Genomic DNA, 23,261 nt, shown 5'->3' with positions numbered 1-23,261 from the left:
GTACAATGGGGTTAATAGGTACTTAATGTAGCTCTTTGAATAGATAAAGGCTATACAAATGCTAGGTATTGTTAAATAACAAAAAACTTCCTTTTAGCTGTGAAAGTTTAATAATGAGTAGTAAAGTACAAAAGAAGGGGAAAAAAACCAAGAGAGAGAAAACTAAAGTCAGGGCTGTAAAGTTAATAGTTAATCTGCCTTCTTCTATATAAACTACTCCAGAAGGAATTTTGAGCAACTGCATGGGTGCAGAATTCTTATGGTCCACAGATTTCTGTGACCCTGCGCAGAAAAATACAGAAGAAACCTGGGGGGGGACACATGCCTCTTCCCCAACAGCCCAGGCAGTGCATCTTTTCCAGCACCTGGAGAAGCCCTCAGAGACCCAAATCACTGCCCGGGGTGGGGTGGAGGGAGGGGGAGGGCATGGGCATACATGTCTGCGTGGAAGACATTAATCACCATCAGGGGCTGGGGCTGGGCATGTCTGCCTGCGAACAAGCAAGAGAGACTCTGTCCCTCACCCTTGCTACTGTGGAGCACCTGGTGCAGAGGGGTAGGGCTTCGGGTTGTTAGGCATGAGGGCAGACTCTGTCCCCTGAGGCAGAAATATAGCAGCATGCCTGCCTATGTTCCTTCATTGCAACAAAGCAAGCAGCTGTTTTGACAGGGTTGGAAATGCAATCAGACAGTGCTATCTATTAAATTGCCTGGAGGCTCATTTTATAGCAGATAAGCACTGGACTGATAGAAAATTCCATCAGTTTTTGTTTGAGAGGGGATAAGGTGAGGAAGAATAAGAGTCTGCTTTGTGCATTCCTACAAAACTGTTTCAATGTTTGAAATGAAAAGCAGTTCTTGATGTGAAAAAAACAAAACCATTGTTAATGTTGCTATTGATAGTTAATTGAGCTCATTCTCTGAGACAGAAATGTAGCAACCTGCCTGCTAGTGACGTTGTTAATGTTCCTATTGTTAGTTAACAGTTCCCATTCTCAGTAAATTCCCTCAGGAGCATAAAACCTGTAAAAGTTTTAAGGTTTCAGAGTAGCAGCCCTGTTAGTCTGTATTCCCAAAAAGAAAAGGAGTACTTGTGGCACCTTAGAGACTAACAAATTTATTTTTGTTATCTAAGGTGCCACAAGTACTCCTTTTCTTTTTGCGAATACAGACTAACACGGCTGTTACTCTGAAATTTATTTGAGCATAAGCTTTCATGAGCTACAGCATCACATCCAATGAAGTGAGCTGTAGCTCACGAAAGCTTATGCTCAAATAAATTTATTAGTCTCTAAGGTGCCACAAGTATTTTTTTAAAAGTTTTAAGGCTCCTTTACGTCGCCAGGGTGAGATAAAGGAGCCTTATTATAAAAGACAGTAAGGGAATCCTCAGCGAGGAAGATCTATGTGCTTTCTCACTTTTTTCCTGTGCCAAAGTGGCACAATGGGGTTAGATTACAGTTTAGGATTTATTTTATTTACACATTTTTAAAAAAAAAGACTTTGAGGGCAAATAAAACATTTATCAAGCAGTCAATAAAACATCAGGACAATCAGAACCAAGCACTTCCTAAAGTACCCAGCCAGGTCCAGATGAAGTTACCAAAGGGATATTCGTTCTTTCGCATGACATGAACAGCCTTCACATCATGCATCAAAAATGCCTCCACCAGCTTCTCGTGCTCGAGAATTCCCTACAAAACTTCATGCAGATGGGGAAAAATTGTTTTGCACATCCTGCAATGATGTTCTCAATCATGACTGGTGGTCTGTAATTGTGGATCATATTGCATAAAAAACCCACATTATTTTGACAAAATATGCAGAATTTTAAAATACTGTGCGCAGAATTTTTAATTTTTTGGCACAGAATTCCCCCAGGAGTAAGTAAGTGTCAGAATGAAACTCTCAATCTTTAAAACTCATCCATTCAATCTCTTTGTTCCTCTCAGCTGCAAAAATACTTTCCCACTGAGATTCCTTCTTTCTTGTACTTCCTGCTCTGTTAATAATGTCTAGGATGATCTCACCATCCAATGATTGCAGGCCTTTTAATTTAAAAATAGCCATCTCAGTGCACCATCCAGCTGAAATTCTACTCAGACTTTCAACCACTTTCGTTCTGGAAGGTGGTGCGGGGAGAGGCAAAGTCACAGAGGCTAATTACCCCATCTCCAAAAGACTTTTGATCATAGAATGAGCCTTAACTCCCACTTGGGAGCAAGAAAGCTGGTGCTCAAGGATGAAGCCTGTGTTTGCTCATTTACTCTTCTATTTACCACAGCTCCTCTTTCTAGATCCATCACTCAAGATAAATATTGGAAACCCCATTTACTCAATAAATTTAAAACTTGGCTGGACTATTAATAGTTAGCACTGAAACTGCAGTTTAAAGTTTCAAATTAATCACTCCCCATAACACTCAACAGTGTAAATATTAGCACCATTTTACAGATGGGGACACAGAGGCAAGCAGGCAAGGGAGTCAGTATCAGAGCCAACTTCAGCTTTCCTAGCTCCTTGACTCATGCTCAGTCCTTTAGACCATAACAAATAATCAGTAAATGAACAGCAGAGAATAATCCTGCACTGGCAGAAAGAGTAGAAAGACATATTAGGTCACCTAGTTCACTTAGTTTCTATGATCCTATAATTTAGTCTCCATAACAACTTCTGACATTACTTAAGTTTAGTCAGTCATGATAGTCATATTCTAAAACCAATACAGTCCCAACTCCTAACTTGCCTGTTGATCCTTGAAAGCATGAAGAAGTGAATTAGTGTCTGCAACAGTCAGGGGAAACGACAGCCGAGGTCCATGGTAGGAGTCTGGGACCTCTATCGTCCGCTCATATTCTAGTAACTGTACATCCGAACCTGCGGTATTAAAATCACTGGGACTATTGAAAAAATCAGAAATCAAATCTAGAAAGGGAGGGAGGAAGACAATGTAGACAGTCTCATCTTGGAAGGCAACACAAGTTCTGAACCCACCGTAGTCACTGGTATTTACACTGCTATTATAATAAAGTGGTTAATTAGTTCCTGCCATTAGTTTGTGGATCAACTACAACTTTCCAACAATTATCTCTGATTTATAAATTAAAAAAAAATACAGTGTCTAAAGTCAGATGGAACATTGCTGCAAAATATTTTTCAACCACAGCCTGTCATTCTAGATTAGGAGAAATTTTGCTATCCAATCCGCCCTCCCTTCCCCCAACATAGATCTGAAGTTTATTGTTGATGATCGATAGCTCCTTCTTTATTGTTGATCATCAATAACTCCTTCACCTGTTTACAACAATGTAATGTTAAACTTTTACTGGGTTTAAAGCCAATTAGTTTTGTTGTAGTTACTTTCCTATATATGAGAAATGCCAAAAGCTCACTGAAGATTTAGGGCTTGTCTGCACTCAAAACACTGCAGCGCTTCAGCACAGACACTACCTACACCAATGGGAGGGGTTCGCCCACCAGCGTAGGTAATTCACCTCCCTGAAAGGTGGTAGTTAAGTCGACGGACGAATTCTTACATCGACCTAGTGCTGTCTACATGGGGACTTAGGCTGGCTTAACTACCCAGCTCAGGGGTGTGGATTTTTCCAGACCGATGTAGTTAAACTGACCTAATTTTCTAGTGTAGCCCAGGCCTCAACCAAACAAACCCTATTCTCTCACAGCTGTGTGCCATCAATGGTGTTTCAAGATCACCATTTCCACGAGAGCGGAGACACAATGTCCCCATTTGGCCAGCTGTCAAAAACCTATTGTTTGTACTGCAGCAAGTATAAGTATGTCAGGAGAAAGAAACATAGTTTGTTCTCCTATTCTTCGTGGCGCGTGGAGAAGGTGGAAATATTTCTAATTGCTTCAATTCAGGGTTCTTTTTATATACACTTGTCTATACACGAGTATGTAGGGCACTGAAGTGTTTGCTTTTGCACATTACTGGTCTGTCTCATTCCTTGAACAGAGAACCAGTTAGCAGCAGTATCCTTACTAAAAACATTCTAGTGGTTGCTCAGCTCAAGCTATGGTGTTGCTCTTGTGAGGTTCCAGTGTTTAAAACAGCTTTTGTTTTGTTGTTGTTGAGCTTAATTTTTTTCATAACCCTGATTAGACTTGATCTGAAATTCATAAAAAAGGGTTTATTTATTATTTATCATCATAGCCGAAGAACTGGATGCAAAATAAAACTCACAGCAGCAGAATCCTTCTTGCATTCACGTACATATTTTATATGATTCATAATTGTTACCAAGCTTTTGAAGTACCATACAATGCCATCATACAGGCAAAGTTCAACTCGGCCAGCAACTGAAGAAAGTTCAGAATAAGACGTGTTATCTGAATGAACAGAAAGGAACAGTTTCTTCCTTAAATGCTTACCCCATTCAAACCCTGGGTCTACATGAATCCAACTGGAGCAAAGCATCAAGCAGCACCGCTAAGGGCTTGAGCCTACAAGGTGCTGAGCACTCTCAATTTCCACTCACTGCAATGGGAGCTGAGTGCACATCACCATCTTGCAGAATGATCCATAACTGACTGACTAGTCAGTAGCTTACGAGTGCCTTCCTCTTTACAGGGTAATAACCAAATCTAGATTAAACAGACTCCAAGGGCCTACATGGAATCAATTTTGCCATGAAAAGCACAGTGACCTGATTTCAGAGTAGCAGCCGTGTTAGTCTGTATCCGCAAAAAGAAAAGGAGTACTTGTGGCACCTTAGAGACTAACAAATTTATTTGAGCATAAGCTTTCGTGAGCTACAGCTCACTTCATTGGATGCATTCAGTGGAAAATACAGTGGGGAGATTTATATACACAGAGAACATGAAACAATGGGTGTTACCTGATTATCACAACCAGTGTGCACACCAGGTCTCACTGACAAGCCTGAGGAGAATAGCTCAGGCTGTAGTTACTATCAAGTCAGCAGAGAGTATCTTGAAGATATAACACTGAAATGGGTTCTCCATTCTCTCGCTTCTATGCTCTGATTGACTCCTGTCCTCACAGCTCCCCATCCAGGGCTCTGACAAACCTAGTTATTCCATCTTTTTACCACTATGCCTACTCTGTCTCTATGCCTAATCTCAGGCTTTGCAAGGTCTCCTTCTGCTCCTTCTAAAGGGCTGGCTTCCCTCAGTCCCTACCCCCACTTTAGCAATTCCATTTCAAAATTAAATTTTATTAATTCACTGGGGATTGTATGGGGTGACAGGCAGGGAATCAGATCAGAAATCGAGGTATACATGTTTGCAGTGGGCATGTGGATGAGGAATTCTAAGAATAGTAACCAATCAGAGCAGGGATTTATAGTGGCTAGAGTCGGGAGATTTACATAATTACCGAGCTGATAGTGAGAAATAAGCATAGAATATTTATGTAAATCAGAGCCTCACCTCAAGCCAGCATGCAGGGATTGGCATCACTGAAAAATAAACGTATAGCCGTGGATTAATGACTGTATAGTATCCTGTGCTCTCAGCTAGCGGGGAGGACCTTCTTTCACGGCAATAAAGAACAGCTCTTCATATATCAAATAAACCAGTTCCTCACGGCATGTGACCAAAAGATTAAGACAAAAAACAAAGGCTATCTACATTTTTTTAAAATGGGTTCCCATACAGTACAGTCTGTTACTTTTTTATTTAAATGATGGAAATTACCAAGAATATGTGCTATGCCAATTCTTTAAAATTAATTTTCTTTTCTCCTGGTAGAGATCCTAGGGGTGTACTGAAAGGCTGGGCAGGTACATTCAGAAAGTCCCCCCTACACCTTTTTTTTTTTTTTTTTTTTAAATGCTGCTGAAAGGGCTTTTACAGCTCCCTCCCACAGACCTCTTTGAAAATCACCTCCAAACACCACCAGAATAACAAGATTGCTAAGTGAACAATTTACACAGTTATGAAGTATCTTGCTCGTGATGCTGAAACTACACTGACATCAGGAAGAGGAGGAGGAGAGGAGAAATAGCTGTTTTACAAATAGCTGATTTGTAAAACAAATCAAAAGGACAATTGCATTAAGAGGAAAATTATCACCATTTTTTTAAAACATTAAAAAAAACCCAGAAAAGTAAACGGACACTGTGATGAACCAGGAAGATTTCTTAGGGGGTTAATTATAGTATAAGAAAGACCAGGGTCTGTAAGACCTTCAACGATCCCCACTCCTCTCTTCTTTCCTGCACATAGAACTATTGAACAGGACAGGCAATCTCTGTTTTTACTGAGAATACAGAAGTTCTTGGGGAGGAGCTTAACTAGAGCGGAGCAAATAAGCCATTTTTCAGTTCAAGGTTCGAACAGAAAAATCCAGAAAAAACATTTGTTAGATTCGAATAAAAAGATTTTAAACAAAAATTGTCAAATTGAAAAACTTGAGAAAACTGTTTGAAATTGACAGAAATGTTTTGGATTGGCCCAAAACTATTTTTTTTTCTTCCAGTTTTTCATTTCAATCAAAGTAGTTTGGTCAACTTGAATAGATTTTTTTTTACTATTTTTTCATTTCGATTCAGTCTTTTTCAGGTGTTTTTCATTCTGGGTTTTTTTCCTGGTCAAATTTCAGAACAGAGCGCTGTTTTGACATAAAAAGTTGAAACAAAGTGTTTCAACATGGCAGAAACAAAAAAACTTTACGTTAAAAAAATTGTTTTTTTTAATGGAAATAATATATCAAATTGACTCAAAAGACAAATAGTTTTGGAGCCCCCCAAAATGCAAAGTTAATCGAAAATATTTTGCCTACCTCTACTCAGGACTTTTTAGCCCTGTTTCTATTACCCTAAGTTAAAGGAACATGTTGAGGAAAGCAGCAGCAGAATTCTTTTTACTAGATCCTGGGTTTCCTGGAACATTTGGACAATTGGCTAGGCTGATTTGCAGCTTCTTTGTTCACTATAAGAAACACTCACAAAAAGTAGCTCACGAAAGCTTATGCTCAAATAAATGTGTTAGTCTCTAAGGTGCCACAAGTACTCCTTTTCCTTTTGCGAATACAGACTAACACGGCTGCTACTCTGAAACCTTTGTTCACTATGCTCACATTCACAGTAGGTCCGTTCCGTAAGGCCTTGAGTCAGCAAGAACTTAAGCACTTGCTTAAGAATAGCCCTATCCAGAAAAGCATTTTAAATACCTGCTTAAGTCCCAGTAAAGTCAGGTTCTTAAATGCTTCACTAAATAGGGATGGACTTAGGTATGTGCTTTAAGTTAAACACTAAAGCAGTACAGCCGCGCTTCAGTGTAGACACCACCTACACTGATTGGAGAATCATAGAATCTTAGGGTTTGAAGAGACCTCAGGAGATCATCTAGCCCAACCCCCTGCTCAAAGCAGGACCAATCCCCAATTTTTGGCCCAGATCCCTAAATGGCCCCCTTAAGGATTGAACGCACAACCCTGGGTTTAGCAGGCCAATGCTCAAACCACTGAGCTATCCCTCCCATCCACCTAGTTAATCCACCTTCCGGAGAGGTGGTAGCTAGGTTGATGGAAGAATTCTTCTGTCAACCTAGCACTGTCTACACTGGAGCCTAGGTTGGCTTAGCTACGCTGCTCGGGGTATGGATTTTTCACACCCTCGAGCGATGTAGCTGGGTCGACCTAACTTTTTAGTACAGCTCAAGCCTAGACATTGATTTGACAAGCGTAGTATTTAAAAAAACCAAAAAAGCAAAACCAAAACAAAACAAAAACCTCTACTGCACATTTTCAGTATGCAAGCACTTATAACATGCATATAGTTAAACTAATTCCCTTTGGTGCAAGGCCTTGTGCTGCCTCTCAATGAGAACTATTTTCATGCCAATCTTGACACTTGCAATCCTCATTTTTTTCAGCTGTAGGCCTGATAAGATTTTTTTTTTATGGGAAGCTTGTATTTTTTAGCCTCTCCTATCGTCAGAGTAGTAGACCTTTTTACACTCAAAAAACAACAAGAAAAAAAAAAGAGTTATCTTTGGGCAGACACCAAGTCTCAAACATTTAGCCCCAAAGATACAACTTTCTCAAAACTATATGACAGTGAAAATTGAGCTTTATCATGAAAGCATTTTTTTTTTTTTTTTGGACCAAGAATCATAAAACCAGAGGGTTAGAAGGGACTGCAAGGGTCATCTAGTCTAACCCGCTGCCAAGATGCAGGATTTGTTACGTCTAAACCATCCAAGAGAGATGGCTATCCAGCCTCCTTTTGAAAACCTCCAGTGAAGGAGCTTCCATAACCTCCTTAGGCAGTCCTTAAGTATAACTAATATTTGCTTTTAATGCAAGTAGACCACACAGGGAAAATAAGGGGCAATTTATACCCCTTACTCCTCTGTGTGGGCACAAGAAGTGAGCCATGACACCCTATGTAGTTAAAGTGTTTATCAAACCTTTACCTAAGAAAGGTCAATATACATAGATTTATCTAGGCTGGTTAGGGGAGACATCTCAAACATGGTTCAATCTAATTTACAAGCCACTGAATAGCCAAGCTAACCCATCATCCTAAAAACTTTGGATTCAGTTGGGTTCAGAAAGGGAAACAAAATACATACACCATTAGTGCAGCTAACTAGTAGGTGATATGAACATCATTAAATTTGCTTCAAGTTAGCCACTTTACTCTTATAAAACCCCACAAGAAAAGCAGATCATTCGCAGACTGCACGTATCTATCACAGTGCACTATGTAGAAAAATGAATTGCAGGACTACCTTATTCCCTGTCTTGGCCCTGGAGCATAGCTCAGATGTACTTTCTCCCTCAAGAAGAGTGCACTGTACATTAGGCACTCTCGGCAGTTTAAGAGAGAAGAACTGCTGTTTCTAATTGTTGCCATTAGAACACTGAACCACTTATGGGTTTTGATGGTTTTATTCTGCTGTCAAAGTGCCTTGTATGCATTTTAAATGAAGTAATCAATGGCTGGCTCAGATGAAGGAGAAGTGACCTTTCATATTCTTTTATGACTCAGTAAGGTGAGGACTGCCTCCTTCTTAACACAGCTAGGTTCCAATTTGCTTATGTCTCTTCAGACCTTCTGAACAAATTGATGTTGGTTTAACAGAAGTCAGTTTCAGGCTGTAGTTCCATGTGGAACTTGAACTTCAAAGGCTACTTTTATCCAAGGATCTCAAAACACTTTAAAGATCAAAGGCTAGTCTTTCATTGCCTTATTAGAGCTGGTTGCAAAATGTTTGTAACATAGCCTAATACAAATTTTAATTTGATCATTTTAATTGTTCATATTCTGAATGGTTTTGGTATTCCTTGAATCCTGTGCACTATTCACTTCAGTCATATAGGATGAAATTCAATAAGGACAAATGCAAAGTACTCCACTTAGGAAGGAACAATCAGTTGCACACATACAAAATGGGAAATGACTGCCTAGGAAGGAGTTCTTCAGAAAGAGATCTGGGGGTCATAGTGAACCACAAGCTGAATATGAGTCAAATGTAAGACGGTTAAAAGAAAAAGCAAACATCATTCAGGAGGGATGTATTAGCAGGGGTGTTGTAAGCAAGACACAAGAAGTAATTCTCCTGCTCTACTCCACGCTGATTAGGCCCCAGCTGGAGTATTGTGTTTAGTTCTGGGTGCCACATTTCAGGAAAGATGTGGACAAATTGGAGAAAGTCCAGAGAAGAGCAATAAAAACCATTAAAAGTCTAGAAAACATGACCTATGAGGGAAGATGAAAAAAAAAATGGGTTTGTTTAGTCTGGAGAAGAGAAGACTGAGAGGGGGCATAATAGTTTTCAAGTACATAAAAGGTTGTTACAAAGAGGAGGGTGAACAATTGTTTTCCTTAATCTCTGAGGATAGGATCAGAAGTAATAGGCTTAAATTGCAGAAAGTACAATTTAGGTTGGACATTGGGAAAAAATTCCTGTCAGGGTGGTTAAGAACTGGAATAAATTGCCCAGGGCGGTTGTGGGATCTCCATCACTGGAGATTTTTAAGAGCAGGTTAACCAAACACCTGTCAAGGATGGTCTAGATCAGGGATCGGCAACCTTTGGCACGCGGCCCACCAGGGTAAACCCCCTGGCGGGCTGGGCCGGTTTGTTTACCTGCCGCGTCCGCAGGTTCGGCCAATCGCAGCTCTCACTAGCCACGGTTCACTGCTCCAGGCCAATGGGGGCTGCGGGAATCAGTGGCCAGCACATCCCTCGGCCCGCGCCACTTCCCGCAGCCCCTATTGGCCTGGAGCGGCGAACCGCAGCCAGTGGGAGCTGTGATCGGCTGAACCTGCAGACGCGGCAGGTAAACAAACCGGCCCAGCCCACCAGGGGGCTTACCCTGGTGGGCCGCGTGCCAAAGGTTGCCAATCCCTGATCTAGATAATACTTAGTCCTGCCATGATTGCAGGGGACTGGACTAGATGACCTCTCGAGGTCCCTTCCAATTCTATGATTCTACTGAAGTGAAATTACAGTATGTTCCTGTTGTGGTCTTTCCTCCTGAATCTTCTCTGGTTTCCAACCCTCTGCTTCTACACCTTCTTCCTTCATTGGCTGTTCTCCTTAATTTTCAGAATATCTCATTCCTACAGGATCAGAGAAGTAGGATGGCAGAGAGATCCAAGGTACCCCTGGCAAGTCTGTTCCAGCTGAGTTCAGTGATTACAACTATTTTTAAAAAAAGAAAAGGAGTACTTGTGGCACCTTAGAGACTAACCAATTTATTTGAGCATGAGCTTTCGTGAGCTGTTGGCACCTTAGAGACTAACCAATTTATTTGAGCATGAGCTTTCGTGAGCTACAGCTCATGAAGTGAGCTGTAGCTCACGAAAGCTCATGCTCAAATAAATTGGTTAGTCTCTAAGGTGCCACAAGTACTCCTTTTCTTTTTGCGAATACAGACTAACACGGCTGTTACTCTGAAACCTAACTATTTTTAAGAAGATAAAATTATCTATAAACATCTGTCCCAAATTTTTAAAATGTCTGACTAAACATAATCCAGTCATTGTTTTATTAAACCAAAGTATTCGTGCTGGAGTGTCAAAAATCCATATCATATCCACAAGGGCATCTGCAACTCTGGTTAGCTAAAAAAAGTGGAAAAACTCATGTAGCCAGACAGCTTCCTACTGGCCCCACATAAAATGCTCTGCAGTAAAAGTCCAGAAGAAATTACACTAAAAAATGCTCCGTATTTGCCTATTTCAGATGATGCCATAGAGAACACCTCTGTGCTTTGTTACATTTGCCCAGTATTGGTCAATGCATACTCCTTTTTGAGAATTTTCCATTACAAATTAGAAAAATACATAGTTCTAGAGATTGGAGGTGGGCGGGGGGGGGGGGGGGAGGCAGGGGGGAGGTTGCAAGCAGGAAGACCACAAGAACAATTTACTAGCTCTTCAAGGAGAGAATGTATAATAGAACACTCTATACATTTTGGGGGCTACTTGTATGTTCGACTGGAATCTCACACAGTTCAATCTACTGTGTATATATTTAACAGAATCAGCATTTATAGGATCAAGTTTTTACTACAGTGTATGGAAAGCTCCAAGCTAAGCTTCAGTCATGTGCATGTAGCTAGGCATCACATGGACAATTCACCTTCTAATGTTTGTTTTTAAACTGGAATTTTCATATTAAACCTTTTTTATCCTTACCTGTATCAGTCTCGTTGAGATGAGTAAAGTGATCCAGCATGAATGTAAAAAAACTGGACAGCTGAATAAGAAAAAAAATACACTGATCAATTCAGGAGATCACACAAACATTAATGGTCTCTCATTTTTCTTTACTCTTTTCCCGCTAATTAGGACATTTAGATAGAAAGATACAGAGGCACCTTGGATCTGTATCACTAGTTTATGATAACAATGCAACCTTGTCCTCCCGTAAGAGTTGCAACTTTCTCCCTCCTGCTTATTGCAGGCTAGTGGGCTAACGCTGATTCATAAACATACACTAATTAAATTCAACAAATTCCTTTAAAGCTAGTTGATACTATTCATCTTCAGAATAGAATGAACTTTAACTGAGCTTCATTAAAACATGTAAAACATGACCAAAAAGCAGCAGTGCAAGTAGGGGGGGTACAGTACCAGCAAGATATTTATAGCTGGTACGGCGAACCGGAAAGAGGAGCGGCAGAACATGGGGACGCTGGGCGACCCCACACTGGCAGTTCCTCCATCGCAGCTGTACCGCCCCCAGCCCTTCCACGCAGGGTCTCCTCCATCTGTCCAGGAGCCCTGCCAGAGGACAGGGCTTGGGGGCAGTACAGCTGTGCTGGAGGAGCTGCGGGCGTGGGGCCGCCTGGTGGCCCCATGTTCTGCTCCTTTCACCACTGCGGTTCCGAAGGCACAGTGGGAGGAGGACAGAACCCCCACCTCACCAGGTAAGGGCGGTGGATCATAGAGAGGGGACAGGGAGAGTATGGGGGCCCTGGACAGGGGGCAGGGCGGGGAGAAGTCACATGGAGGGTCACGTGAGGAGGTCACGTGCCCCCCATACCGGTAAGAAATGGATTCCAGTTGCACCACTGACAAAAATGGACCATATTTTGAAATCCAGCACTGCCTGTTGATATACAGTATTGACTATAGTCATTTTTAATGTTTTGTAAGAATTCATTTAAAACACACACGATTAAAAAATGTTAAACGCTTACCAAAAAATTAAACTGTATTTGTAAAGAAAAGTGTGAGAAATGTAGAAAAATGTGGGGGCAAAGAATTTTCCACCTTGTTCTTGTGGTTACGCCAGTGAACACCCCAGAGGCAGATTAAGGTCTCCTGTGGCCCTGGCCCAGAGCAAGTGGGGAGGCCCCAGAGATGGAATGGTGTCCCCACCCCACCCTTGCTGCCTGCGGCCCCACCCCATTCCACTCTTCCGTGGCCCCTCCTCCCATTCGCTCCTTTCTGCTACCCCCCCCACACACACACACTGTGTCCCCAGGACTGGAGAAGCTCCATCCCCCCAGCCTCAGCCCTGGGTCCACAGTGGGGAATGAGAGCTACTCCAGCCCTGAGACCCTGGGAGGGAAAGAGAGCTACTCCAGTCCCAGGGCTCCAGCTGGGGTCAGAGTGCTGGGAATTCCCCTGCCCACCCCACGGTTTCTACTAGGGCTCTGGGCTCTGCTGCCCCACAGCAGATTTCTGCTGGGGCACCCATTTTTCCGGAGCCCCCAGTTTGCTGGGGCCCCCAGGTACAGGCCCCGTGGCCCATTGGATAATCTTCCACTGCCACCACTCTCTTTAAAATGTTGATTAGGATGATTATTTATTTGTATTACAGTAGCCCTATTGGGCTAGATGCTGTACAAATAGTGAGAGATAATATCTGCCCTGAGGCACTGACAAACTAGAGTGTGAGAAAGGAAATATTTTACATTATTTTATTGCACTGAGGCACAGAGAGGTTAATTGTCTTGCCCAAGATCACACAGGAAGTCTGTGGCAGAGCCAGGAATTAAATCCAGACCTCCTTAGTCCCAGTTCAGAGCCTTAATTACAAAACCTTTCTCAGTTAACAAACAAATGGATTACAGGCAAAAAGCTATATAAACTTAACTTTTTGGTAAGCATCCAAAACATCCACAGGATTAGACAGGACTTTTTGTAAACATACAAGTAATATAATCCCTCCTGCTTCAGGGCATAAAATAACCACTAACTGGTGGAGGGTTAGGAAGAAACTTCCCCTATAAGCATGTTATTCCATAATTTTAACTACAGAGTTCATGCACCTTCTTTTGAAGCTTCTGATACTGGCCACTGTCAGAGACAGGTTACTGCATTGGATGGAACAGTGGTCCAGTCTGGTATGGCAATTTCCACATTCCCATTTTTAAGCAAATCAGGAAATTGGAGAGACAAAAAATTCAGTTGGGACACAACTGGGAAGTTGCAACCCACACATGCAGTTATCCGTTTTGTTTGTGCAGCTTAGGGATGCATTTTTGGAAAGTGTGGCCTTCATGTTTCACCATAAGAACCCAGAAGTACAGACCTGTAGCTGAGCTTGTTCTTCAGCATATTCAATTGACTGAAAGATGCTAAGAGCATATTGTCGCCTCATCTCCAACCGGGCCATGTAACACCGATACCACCTCTGAATGAGGATAGCTGCTTTAATTGCTGCCAAAACATAAAGCAACAAAAGTACAATGAAACACAGTTACGGTGCAGCTACTGTGAAAACAGAAAGGGGCCAAGTTTCCACACACCCTCCTCCCCAGAGCCCAGCCCAGACACCCGCCCCCTCCCCTCCCAGAGCCCAGCTGTGGGGTCCCCCAGAGCCAAGATACCCGCACCCCCCCTTCCCCAGAGCCCAGTCATGCCCCCCCACCAGTCCAGACACCCGGCCCCCTCTCCCCCAGAGCCCAGGGATCCAGAGGGAGAACCCCCTGATGCTCACTCCCAGGCTTGCATGATGGAATGTCCTGAGCACTGCACAGTTGCCAACTTTCACACGGTAAATAAGCACCCCGACTTTCACAATAAGCCAGAAATCAAGCTAATCCCATTTCAAAACAAGCCAATCCCTAAGAACCCCAACACTCTATGTGACTACATCACCCCCCAGCGTGCAGTCTGGGACTGTGGTTGGCCTATTGTGCACCCCGACTCTCTCATCCTCTTGCCCCCCCTTGCCCCTGCTTGCCGGGAGCCAATCTAAAAAAAGAAGCAACAAGCCAAACAAGCTACAAGCCAGAAACTAACCAACAAGCAACTCACAAGCCAATTAAGCCAAAAACAAGCCCAATTTCTGTGATTTCTCCACTGGGTTGGCATGTCTGGAGCAACGCCCTCCTCCTTCCCTCAGGGTGTGCGAAGAACTGCAGCTGCTGGGAACCCTCCAGCTCCTCCTCCTCTTTCCCCTCCTCCCGGGCAGTGGCTTCTATGTGCGAGTTGGGCTCAGCAGGGTCCAGCGGCCCCCTAGTGGCAGTCACCAGCCCATTTTTGTGGGAGAAAGGAAATTCTGCGCAAAAACCCATGAATTTCTGAAAAAATCTGCATTGCGCAATAGCACAGAATTCCCCCAGGAGTACTAGTGGAGACACATAAGAGTCCTTTTGCCAGTATAGTTTATACCAGTTCACTGAACAGAATAAGATATACCAGCAAAATGACATTTTTGCTGGAATAACTGCATCTACACTAGGACTATGTACACACTGCAGCTTAGGCTGGCATAAATTGTGTCGCTCGGGGATGTGAATAAGCCACCACCCCGAGCGACCTAAGCACCAATGTGGACAGCGCTCTGTCAGCAGGAGAGCTTCTCATGCTGACAGAGCTACCGCCGCTTGTGGGGGCTGAAGTCATGAAGTCGAAGGGAGAGCTGTCTCCCATCAGCTCAGAGTGTCTGCACTAGCCGTGCTACACCAGTGCAGCTGCCCCGATGCCGCTGCGCTGCTGTGAACTCTGTAGTGTAGCCATAGCCTTGGACTTTTGCCAGCATAGCTATGTTGGTTGGGCAGAGGCTTTTTCCACATACCTAACTGAGGCATGTCTACACAATCAATAGCTTTCCCCATTCTCCTCTCCCCACCCCCTGATCATTAAAGGGACTGCATCGAGTAGTTATTATTATTTATATTGCCATAACACCTAGAAGCCCCAGTCATGGACCGTGATCCCTTTAGGCACTGTACAAATACAAAACAAAAGACAGCCCTGTCTCAAAGAGCTTACAGCCTAGGTAATGTGATGGTTAAAGTTAATGTTACTCTAAATTCTGGTTAAAATGTAACCCTCTTACTAATGGGCTAATCCCATACAGCACCAGACACTGAGTGTTACAAGTATTAAGTGCAGGGTGTTAAACTGGCGAGCAGAAGAAGGAGAGCACTCATTTAAAATATCTGTGCCACTGCGTCACTGTTCCTCATCTGTAAAATGAGCAGAAAAATCTCCCCCCTCCCCATGCTCATTCTGTTTTGCAGACTGCAAGCTCTACCTTCAAATAGGGTAGGGACTCTTTCTTACTACACGTATGTACAGCACCAAGCACCATGAAGCTTTGCTTCCTGATTGAGTCTTTAAGCACTATTATAATGCAAATAATAATAAAGCTTGTGCAAGGCATGTGAAAGGGAAATCGAGCCATCTCCAGGAGCACTGTGCAAAGGCTAGGCACATTCTAGCTCTATGCCAAGCACCACTGGCATATACCACTGTGTGACATATTTTTTGAACAAGGAAAATGCCGGCATTAACTTTTAACTGAATTTTTACCCAAGTACCAAAGAGATTTGTCAACCAAACAGACTAACTGACATTAAGCAAGAAATTAAACAAAACACTGTTTTGCAGACTAATCATTCTGTAGTGCAATTATTGAATCTGACCATCATTGAGGTAGCTCTGTTTTATCTCAGTTTCTTTTTAACTACTCGAGTCATTCTGCCTTAACCAATATTTAAAAGCCAGGAATCCTTTAAAAAAGAGCATTTAAAACAAAATTTAATCTAAGCTACTACTTGACAACAGGAATGGGGGAAAAAGTGCAACCCTTTAATTCTCTTTCATTGTTAACAGAGGATAACAAGGCTAACAAATGATATAGACGCAGCACCTACCTCTCTCTGACTTTTTTGCCCGACTCCCAGTCACAGAAGTGCCACATCCCATGGCTCTAGTACAGACTGTCCATCAATTTAATTTCTCTTCATAGGCAATGGGTTTTTCTCATCCAACCATGTTACAAGCATTTCCTTTATGTTCCACTTATGATGCAATGAACCACCCCAAGCTGATTCACTCCTGTTATTAGCTCTAATGAGGAAGAGGAGCAGAGGAGGTAATAAAAAAGAAAGTGGTTAATAGCATACTATCTACCGTGAAACTCAGCAGAGATCATTAAAGCTCGTTATGAAATACTGTACGTCATGTGATGTGGAAACTGAACCTCACAAACAGTGTAGGGTTATTTTCCAGAACTCAGCAGCAGTAGCCGCCTATTGCTGTTGCCTGCGTTTGGGTCAGATGAACATCTATGAATAAAGTTTCCTCTTCTCAACAAAATGCTACATACTGGCTGAAAAGCAATATCTACCAGTGAGCTATTGAAAGCTTTCCTACCAGTGACAGGAAACTACAGAGAAATTACTTTTGCTATTGTGATTTGAAAAGTAGTGCATCAGAACTTAAAGCATTTAAAATTAAATGGAAATGATACTACAACTATTAAACCAAGAAAATACATTTTAAGATGACTCACCTTACCATTTACCAGTACACTGCACTTAATCCCTCATCGCACCATAATGCTGTTTACCAGTTCTTCTGAGTACAGAAGAAGCTCTTAAATGTACACTTAGTTAAAATCATATCTCAAATTCACTTGAACACAATATAAGGTGACCCCTTGAAAAGTTTTAGTAGCAGATATAGTGCTGTAGTGAGGTGTCTCATAATAAGAATTCACCTATTTTTACTAAATGTACCACAGCACATTTACTAAAAGAAAAGGAGTACTTGTGGCACCTTAGAGACTAACCAATTTATTTGAGCATGAGCTCACGAAAGCTCATGCTCAAATAAATTGGTTAGTCTCTAAGGTGCCACAAGTACTCCTTTTCTTTTTGCGAATACAGACTAACACGGCTGTTACTCTGAAACCTGTCATTATGCAAAGCACATTTACTATGAGTCATGATAAACAAAACCAAAGTAATTTTGTCAAATAAATGAACAAAGTACATTTTATAATGCAGTCTTCTGGGTTTTTCTTTGTGTTTGTTCACCGACTCACTAACTCACATCATTCACAAATTTGCAACGTGTCTCCTAGTCAATGAGTTCAAATTAGTGAATTTCACTGTAAAATAAATGTGGTGACATTTTTTGAGCACTACACAATTCTATAGAGCCTTATGATTGTTGGGGTTTATTTTAGCCTGAACACCTTATCTGATCATACTTTTACTTCTCCTTCCTTTGGTTGTGTATGAGTCTGTAGCATAGACTGCATATCTAAATTATTGTGCCCATTATATTGAATATCCTTTCAAAAGGTTTCAAAACAAAAAGCAAAACACCCTCTCCAGCCAACCTAAATGTGACTACATAAATAATAGAATGAATGCTTGACTAGTGCTCTTTTGCTTCTATTTTACTGTTATGATAAACAAGATAAAAGGCATGAAGAGGCAGATAAAGGCAAAAATGTTATACCAACTAGTGCAGTCTATAAAGTTACTGTATTTGCAAGACCATAAAGTAGGACACTACTGTTGCAACATTTTTTATAGTCCCAAAATACTCCTACAAAAGATAAAAGTATGCTTTAAAAATCTACGCCAGTGTTGCGACTGCCGAGCTTCTGAAGGCAGTCACATGAAACATACTTCACAGAGCAGAGGGTTTTTTCTCGTAACTCCAGTGTTCTGAATGAGTTTATCGTGAAACACTGAACAAGTGATGTTAACATTCACTTTGAGGAAAACAACAGCTTTAATGCCTGCACTCATGCAGCTTCTCTCTTTGCTCCACTCAGTGTTCACAGCACTGAACACCACCTCCTAACGTGCCTTCCTAGGATTTTCACAGGTCATTAGGGGTCCAACTGACACAGCCAATCACATCTAAGTCCTGTTTTTCGAATTAGATGTCAATATCAAGGATATCACAACCCAGCCTCCATCTTGGACAGACCACAATCTCACTAAGGCGGTAATCAGAGCACTCCCAGCTCCCAGGTATCAAGAAAGACCGATACAACCATGATGGCTCTTCAACTCCATCAAACTGCTAAAGGAGTGCAACACTCCGCCCCCAGGACAAGTTGTTAAGGATGTTGTGAATCATCATAATTGTATACTAGCCTCAAACATTGACATATTCTCCCCCAAATGGCCCATTCCTTCCCATTGCCTCTTTGGTTTTCAGACACCTCTGTGCCAGATGAAAGAGAGCGAGGCAGAAACCTGAGCACCAATGATGGAAAATGAAGGCTGAAACATATAGGTTGAAACACAGAATTTTTCCAGACCTACCCTGATCCTGGACATGGTCTTCCTACCAGCCTCCACTAAAGCTGCCAAATCCAACCTGAAGGAGCTGCTTCATCCATTCTGAATGCTTACTCCCTGCATCCGAGCTGAGCAGCAAGCACTGCGAAGGACCATCATTCTATTTTGCTGAAAAGTTCACGCACAAGCACTTTCAGGAAGTTTCTTAAACAGCATGGATCCACTTGGCCAATTTACAGCCCACCTGCATTCCAAGAGTTCAGTACATTCACTCACTGAGAAGTACTGGACACCCTAAAGAGTCTTGACCCAAGACCTGTGAATCTAACTTATGCCCTTTCTGACTGGTGTAAGATAGGCATGAGTAACTGGTGCCATTCCTGACTGAAATAGCCAATGCCATCTTCAGGAAAAGAACTGTCTCTTCCTCCTTCAAACATGCAAAAATCTGAATGATCCTGAACTAACCCACTCTGGATACTCCAGTTCTTACTAATTATCACCAGTGTCAAACCTTCTGTTCCTGAGCAAGCTCAGAGAAACTAGTCAAAGGCCAACTGCAAGCTTATCTCATTGAATCTAATATTCTAGACCCAGCAGAATCTGGACTCAGGCCAGGGCATGGAAGGGAAAACCTTTTAGATGATCATCTGCTGCCAGTGGGTGGTGACATCCATTCTCATCCTCCTGGATGTCTCTGCAACATTCACATCTTTCAACCATTAGATATTCCTGCCTCAGCTGACAGGGAAATACTGGTTTGAGTATACTAAAATGGTTTGAGTTCTCTTTGTAGGGATGCACCCAAAGAATAGCAATGGAAGACTGCACCTGAATCCCTAGGCTACTCACCTGTGGAGTTCCACAAAGATCATTTCTCTCTCTCTAGTCCTACTCAATGTTTACATGAAGCTGCTAGGTGAACTAGAAAGACCACTTGGACTCAAATGCCACCAATATGCAGATCATCACAGCTCTACTTATTCTGCACCACCACCACCAAGCTGGCTTAGTGCTTTGATATCAGCTCATGGATGAAGAACAGCTGATGAAAGCTGAACCCAAGCAAGACATGGGTGGGCAGAGGAAAGCATTTTGAAGAGTTTGCCACTAGACTATATTGTAGTCTCCATTGTTTGAAGGTACACACCCACAATCAGTGAATTCAGTCTGTAGTTTAGGAGTGGGGAAGTGGGATACCGGGAGGAAGCACGAGCAGGAGCGCGTGAGAGGGGAGGGCTCCTGCCTCATACTGAGAAAGAGGGGCGATCAGTGGGTTCTCAAGTGCCTATTCACAAATGCACGAAGCCTGGGAAACAAGCAGGGAGAACTGGAAGTCCTGGCAAAGTCAAGGAATTATGATGTGATTGGAATAACAGAGACTTGGTGGGATAACTCACATGACTGGAGTACTGTCATGGATGGATATAAGCTGTTCAGGAAGGACAGGCAGGGCAGAAAAGGTGGGGGAGTTGCACTGTATGTAAGAGAGCAGTATGACTGCTCAGAGCTCAAGTATGAAACTGCAGAAAAACCTGAGAGTCTCTGGATTAAGTTTAGAAGTGTGAGCAACAAGGGTGATGTTGTGGTGGGAGTCTACTATAGACCACCGGACCTTCTTCTGGCAACTCGCAGAAGTTACTAGATTGCAGGCCCTGGTTCTCATGGGAGACTTCAATCACCCTGATATCTGCTGGGAGAGCAATACAGCGGTGCACAGACAATCCAAGAAGTTTTTGGAAAATGTAGGGGACAATTCCTGGTGCAAGTGCTGGAGGAATCAACTAGGGGCAGAGCTCTTCTTGACCTGCTGCTCACAAACCGGGAAGAACTAGTAGGGGAAGCAAAAGTGGATGTGAACCTGGGAGGCAGTGACCATGAGATGGTCGAGTTCAGGATCCTGACACAAGGAAGAAAGGAAATCAGCAGAATACGGACCCTGGACTTCAGAAAAGCAGACTTTGACTCCCTCGGGGAACTGATGGGTAAGATCCCCTGGGAGAATAACATGAGGGGGAAAGGAGTCCAGGAGAGTTGGCTGTATTTTAAAGAATCCTTATTGAGGTTACAGGGACAAACCATCCCGATGTGTAGAAAGAATAGTAAATATGGCAGGCGACCAGCTTGGCTTAACAGTGAAATCCTTGCTGATCTTAAATACAAAAAAGAAGCTTACAAGAAGTGGAAGATTGGACAAATGACCAGGGATGAGTATAAAAATATTGCTCGGGCATGCAGGAGTGAAATCAGGAAGGCCAAATCACACCTGGAGTTTCAGCTAGCAAGAGATATTAAGAGTAACAAGAAGGGTTTCTTCAGATATGTTAGCAACAAGAAGAAAGTCAAGGAAAGTGTGGGCCCCTTACTGAAGGAGGGAGGCAACCTAGTGACAGAGGATGTGGAAAAAGCTAATGTACTCAATGCTTTTTTTGCCTCTGTCTTCACGAACAAGGTCAGCTCCCAGACTTCTGCACTGGGCAGCACAGCATGGGGAGGAGGAGACCAGTCCTCTGTGGAGAAAGAAGTGGTTCGGGACTATTTAGAAAAGCTGGACGAGCACAAGTCCATGTGGCTGGATGGTGATGATTCTATGATTCTATGATTCTATGAGTGCTTCTGGATTCCTTGCTGATGCTAAGCTCTCACATAGCAACATCCCCGAGTAATGCTTCTCATCATCTCTAGTTGGTTAGGAGACTCCATCCCATCTTGGTGAAGGATGATCTGGCCTAGGGTTATTCACACCTTTGTCTCCTCTTGACTGGACTACAACAGTGCAATATTCCAGGTAATGAATCCTTCATCACTTACAAAACCCCAGCTGATACAGAACACTGCAGCACTTCTCTGCAACAAAGGCTACTGGGAGCACATCTAATCTGTGTTCCACTCTCTAATGTGGATTTCCATAGAATATCAAGTCAAGTTCAAGGTTTCAATCCTTATTTTCAAGGTGCTCAATGGCCTGGGCCCAGGGTATCTAAAAGATTGCCTAATGTTCCAAAATGAAGATTGGTCAACTCCACTCCTCTGGCACAATAGAACACTCTACAATAAGGGTAAAGTTTGTTTGTGCAGGAGACAACTTTCCCTGAGACCGGTCTGAAACTCCCCCGTGAGCGAGCTCCCCTAGGAACTAAGGATTATCACAAACCTCACCACCTTCCACTCCGAAGAAGTGCACCTGGCACTTGATCTGCCTTTAAAGCAGTGAGTACATTAAAAAAAAATCCCCACAACACAAAATCTTACCAACTCTGTACATATAGTTATTCCACCGGGGGGGAAAATGAGAGAGAACAAGCCACATACGACACGTTAGTCACAACACTTAACAGGCCGCTGGAAGGTGCTCAGATACCCTGGTGATGAAGTAGCAACCTATTTAGAACAGAAAAGGAGTTCCACTGGACTATTTACTCCTGATAAATACTGAGCTAATATTACCCAGTGTAGCAATGTGTCTTAAACAAACAAACAAAAACAAAAAAAAAAATAATAAAACCCTAACAATTTTACTGACGAAATGAAAAACTAGGGCTTTCCTGTTTCAAAAGGAGTTTCTAGGATACCAGTAAATCATATGAAAAAGCAGGACATAGGGTAGTTAGCATTCTAGCTGCTGTTTTTAAAGAAAACATGCTTCCATAAGGCAGACAATAGAACAACTTTTGGGACAATGAGGGTAAGCAGGTTTCCTGGGGAATCTTTGGGGAGGGGTTAATGCAAAGTGCACAACCCCAGTTATGCAAAACCCTAGACTTTTGAAGCTACGTCCTGAGGAAAGGGCCACTGACTAGGTGATTATCTGTTCCCAGAGCCTGGAGATACACTCTAGGCCTGAGCTCTATAAAGAAACAGCTGAACTGTCCAATCAGGATGTGGAAAGAATGACACCTACCAAAGTCCTATATTGGAGTTGGTGTGGCCTCTGGTAAGCATCTAACATGCAAGTAGGTTCTTTTATTGATTTTTTATGTTGTCTCTGTAATGGTTTTACCCTAAGAATAAATGCAGTTTTCTTTGTGAAGGCTGGCTGGTAACTGGTATACACTGTTGAAGTGTATACACCAAAACTAAAGCACCCAAACTAGTGGGCACATTTGAAAACTCATGTTTGACTTTTAATGAAATTAGATGGCAAGGCTTTTAGGGCAGGGAGTGCACCTGTTTTATAAAAAAACAGCATATATTCGCAGCACTATATTAGTTATGATATAAGCTGATGAGCCCATGGGTTGCCAGATATAAGACAGAGCAGGCCTGAGGATCCAAAAGCCATACAAATGAAAGCCACTAGCCTCTTA

General features: G+C 42.5%; 1 protein-coding gene across 3 annotated transcripts in view; it reads right to left on the bottom strand.

Annotated features, from left to right (window-relative positions):
• PPEF1 (protein phosphatase with EF-hand domain 1) overlaps positions 1-23,261 on the bottom strand; it is a 70,440-nt gene that overhangs the window by 25,940 nt on the left and 21,239 nt on the right. For 2 of the 3 annotated variants that reach the window (XM_075131672.1, XM_048862355.2), the window contains exons 2-5: positions 16,561-16,756; positions 13,986-14,113; positions 11,639-11,699; positions 2,747-2,877 (exon numbers count right to left, since the gene is read on the bottom strand). In XM_075131672.1, the coding sequence (XP_074987773.1) occupies positions 2,747-2,877; positions 11,639-11,699; positions 13,986-14,113; positions 16,561-16,612 (372 nt within the window). In that variant the 5' untranslated portion in view covers positions 16,613-16,756. The remainder of the gene's footprint in view (positions 1-2,746; positions 2,878-11,638; positions 11,700-13,985; positions 14,114-16,560; positions 16,757-23,261) is intronic. The other variant, XM_048862338.1, reaches the window with a different exon arrangement.

The sequence above is a fragment of the Caretta caretta genome, chromosome 1 (assembly GCF_965140235.1).
Source record: "Caretta caretta isolate rCarCar2 chromosome 1, rCarCar1.hap1, whole genome shotgun sequence".
NCBI lineage: Eukaryota > Metazoa > Chordata > Testudines > Cheloniidae > Caretta > Caretta caretta.
Note: the sequence above shows the minus strand (reverse complement) of the source record. Positions and strands in the feature narration are given on the sequence as shown.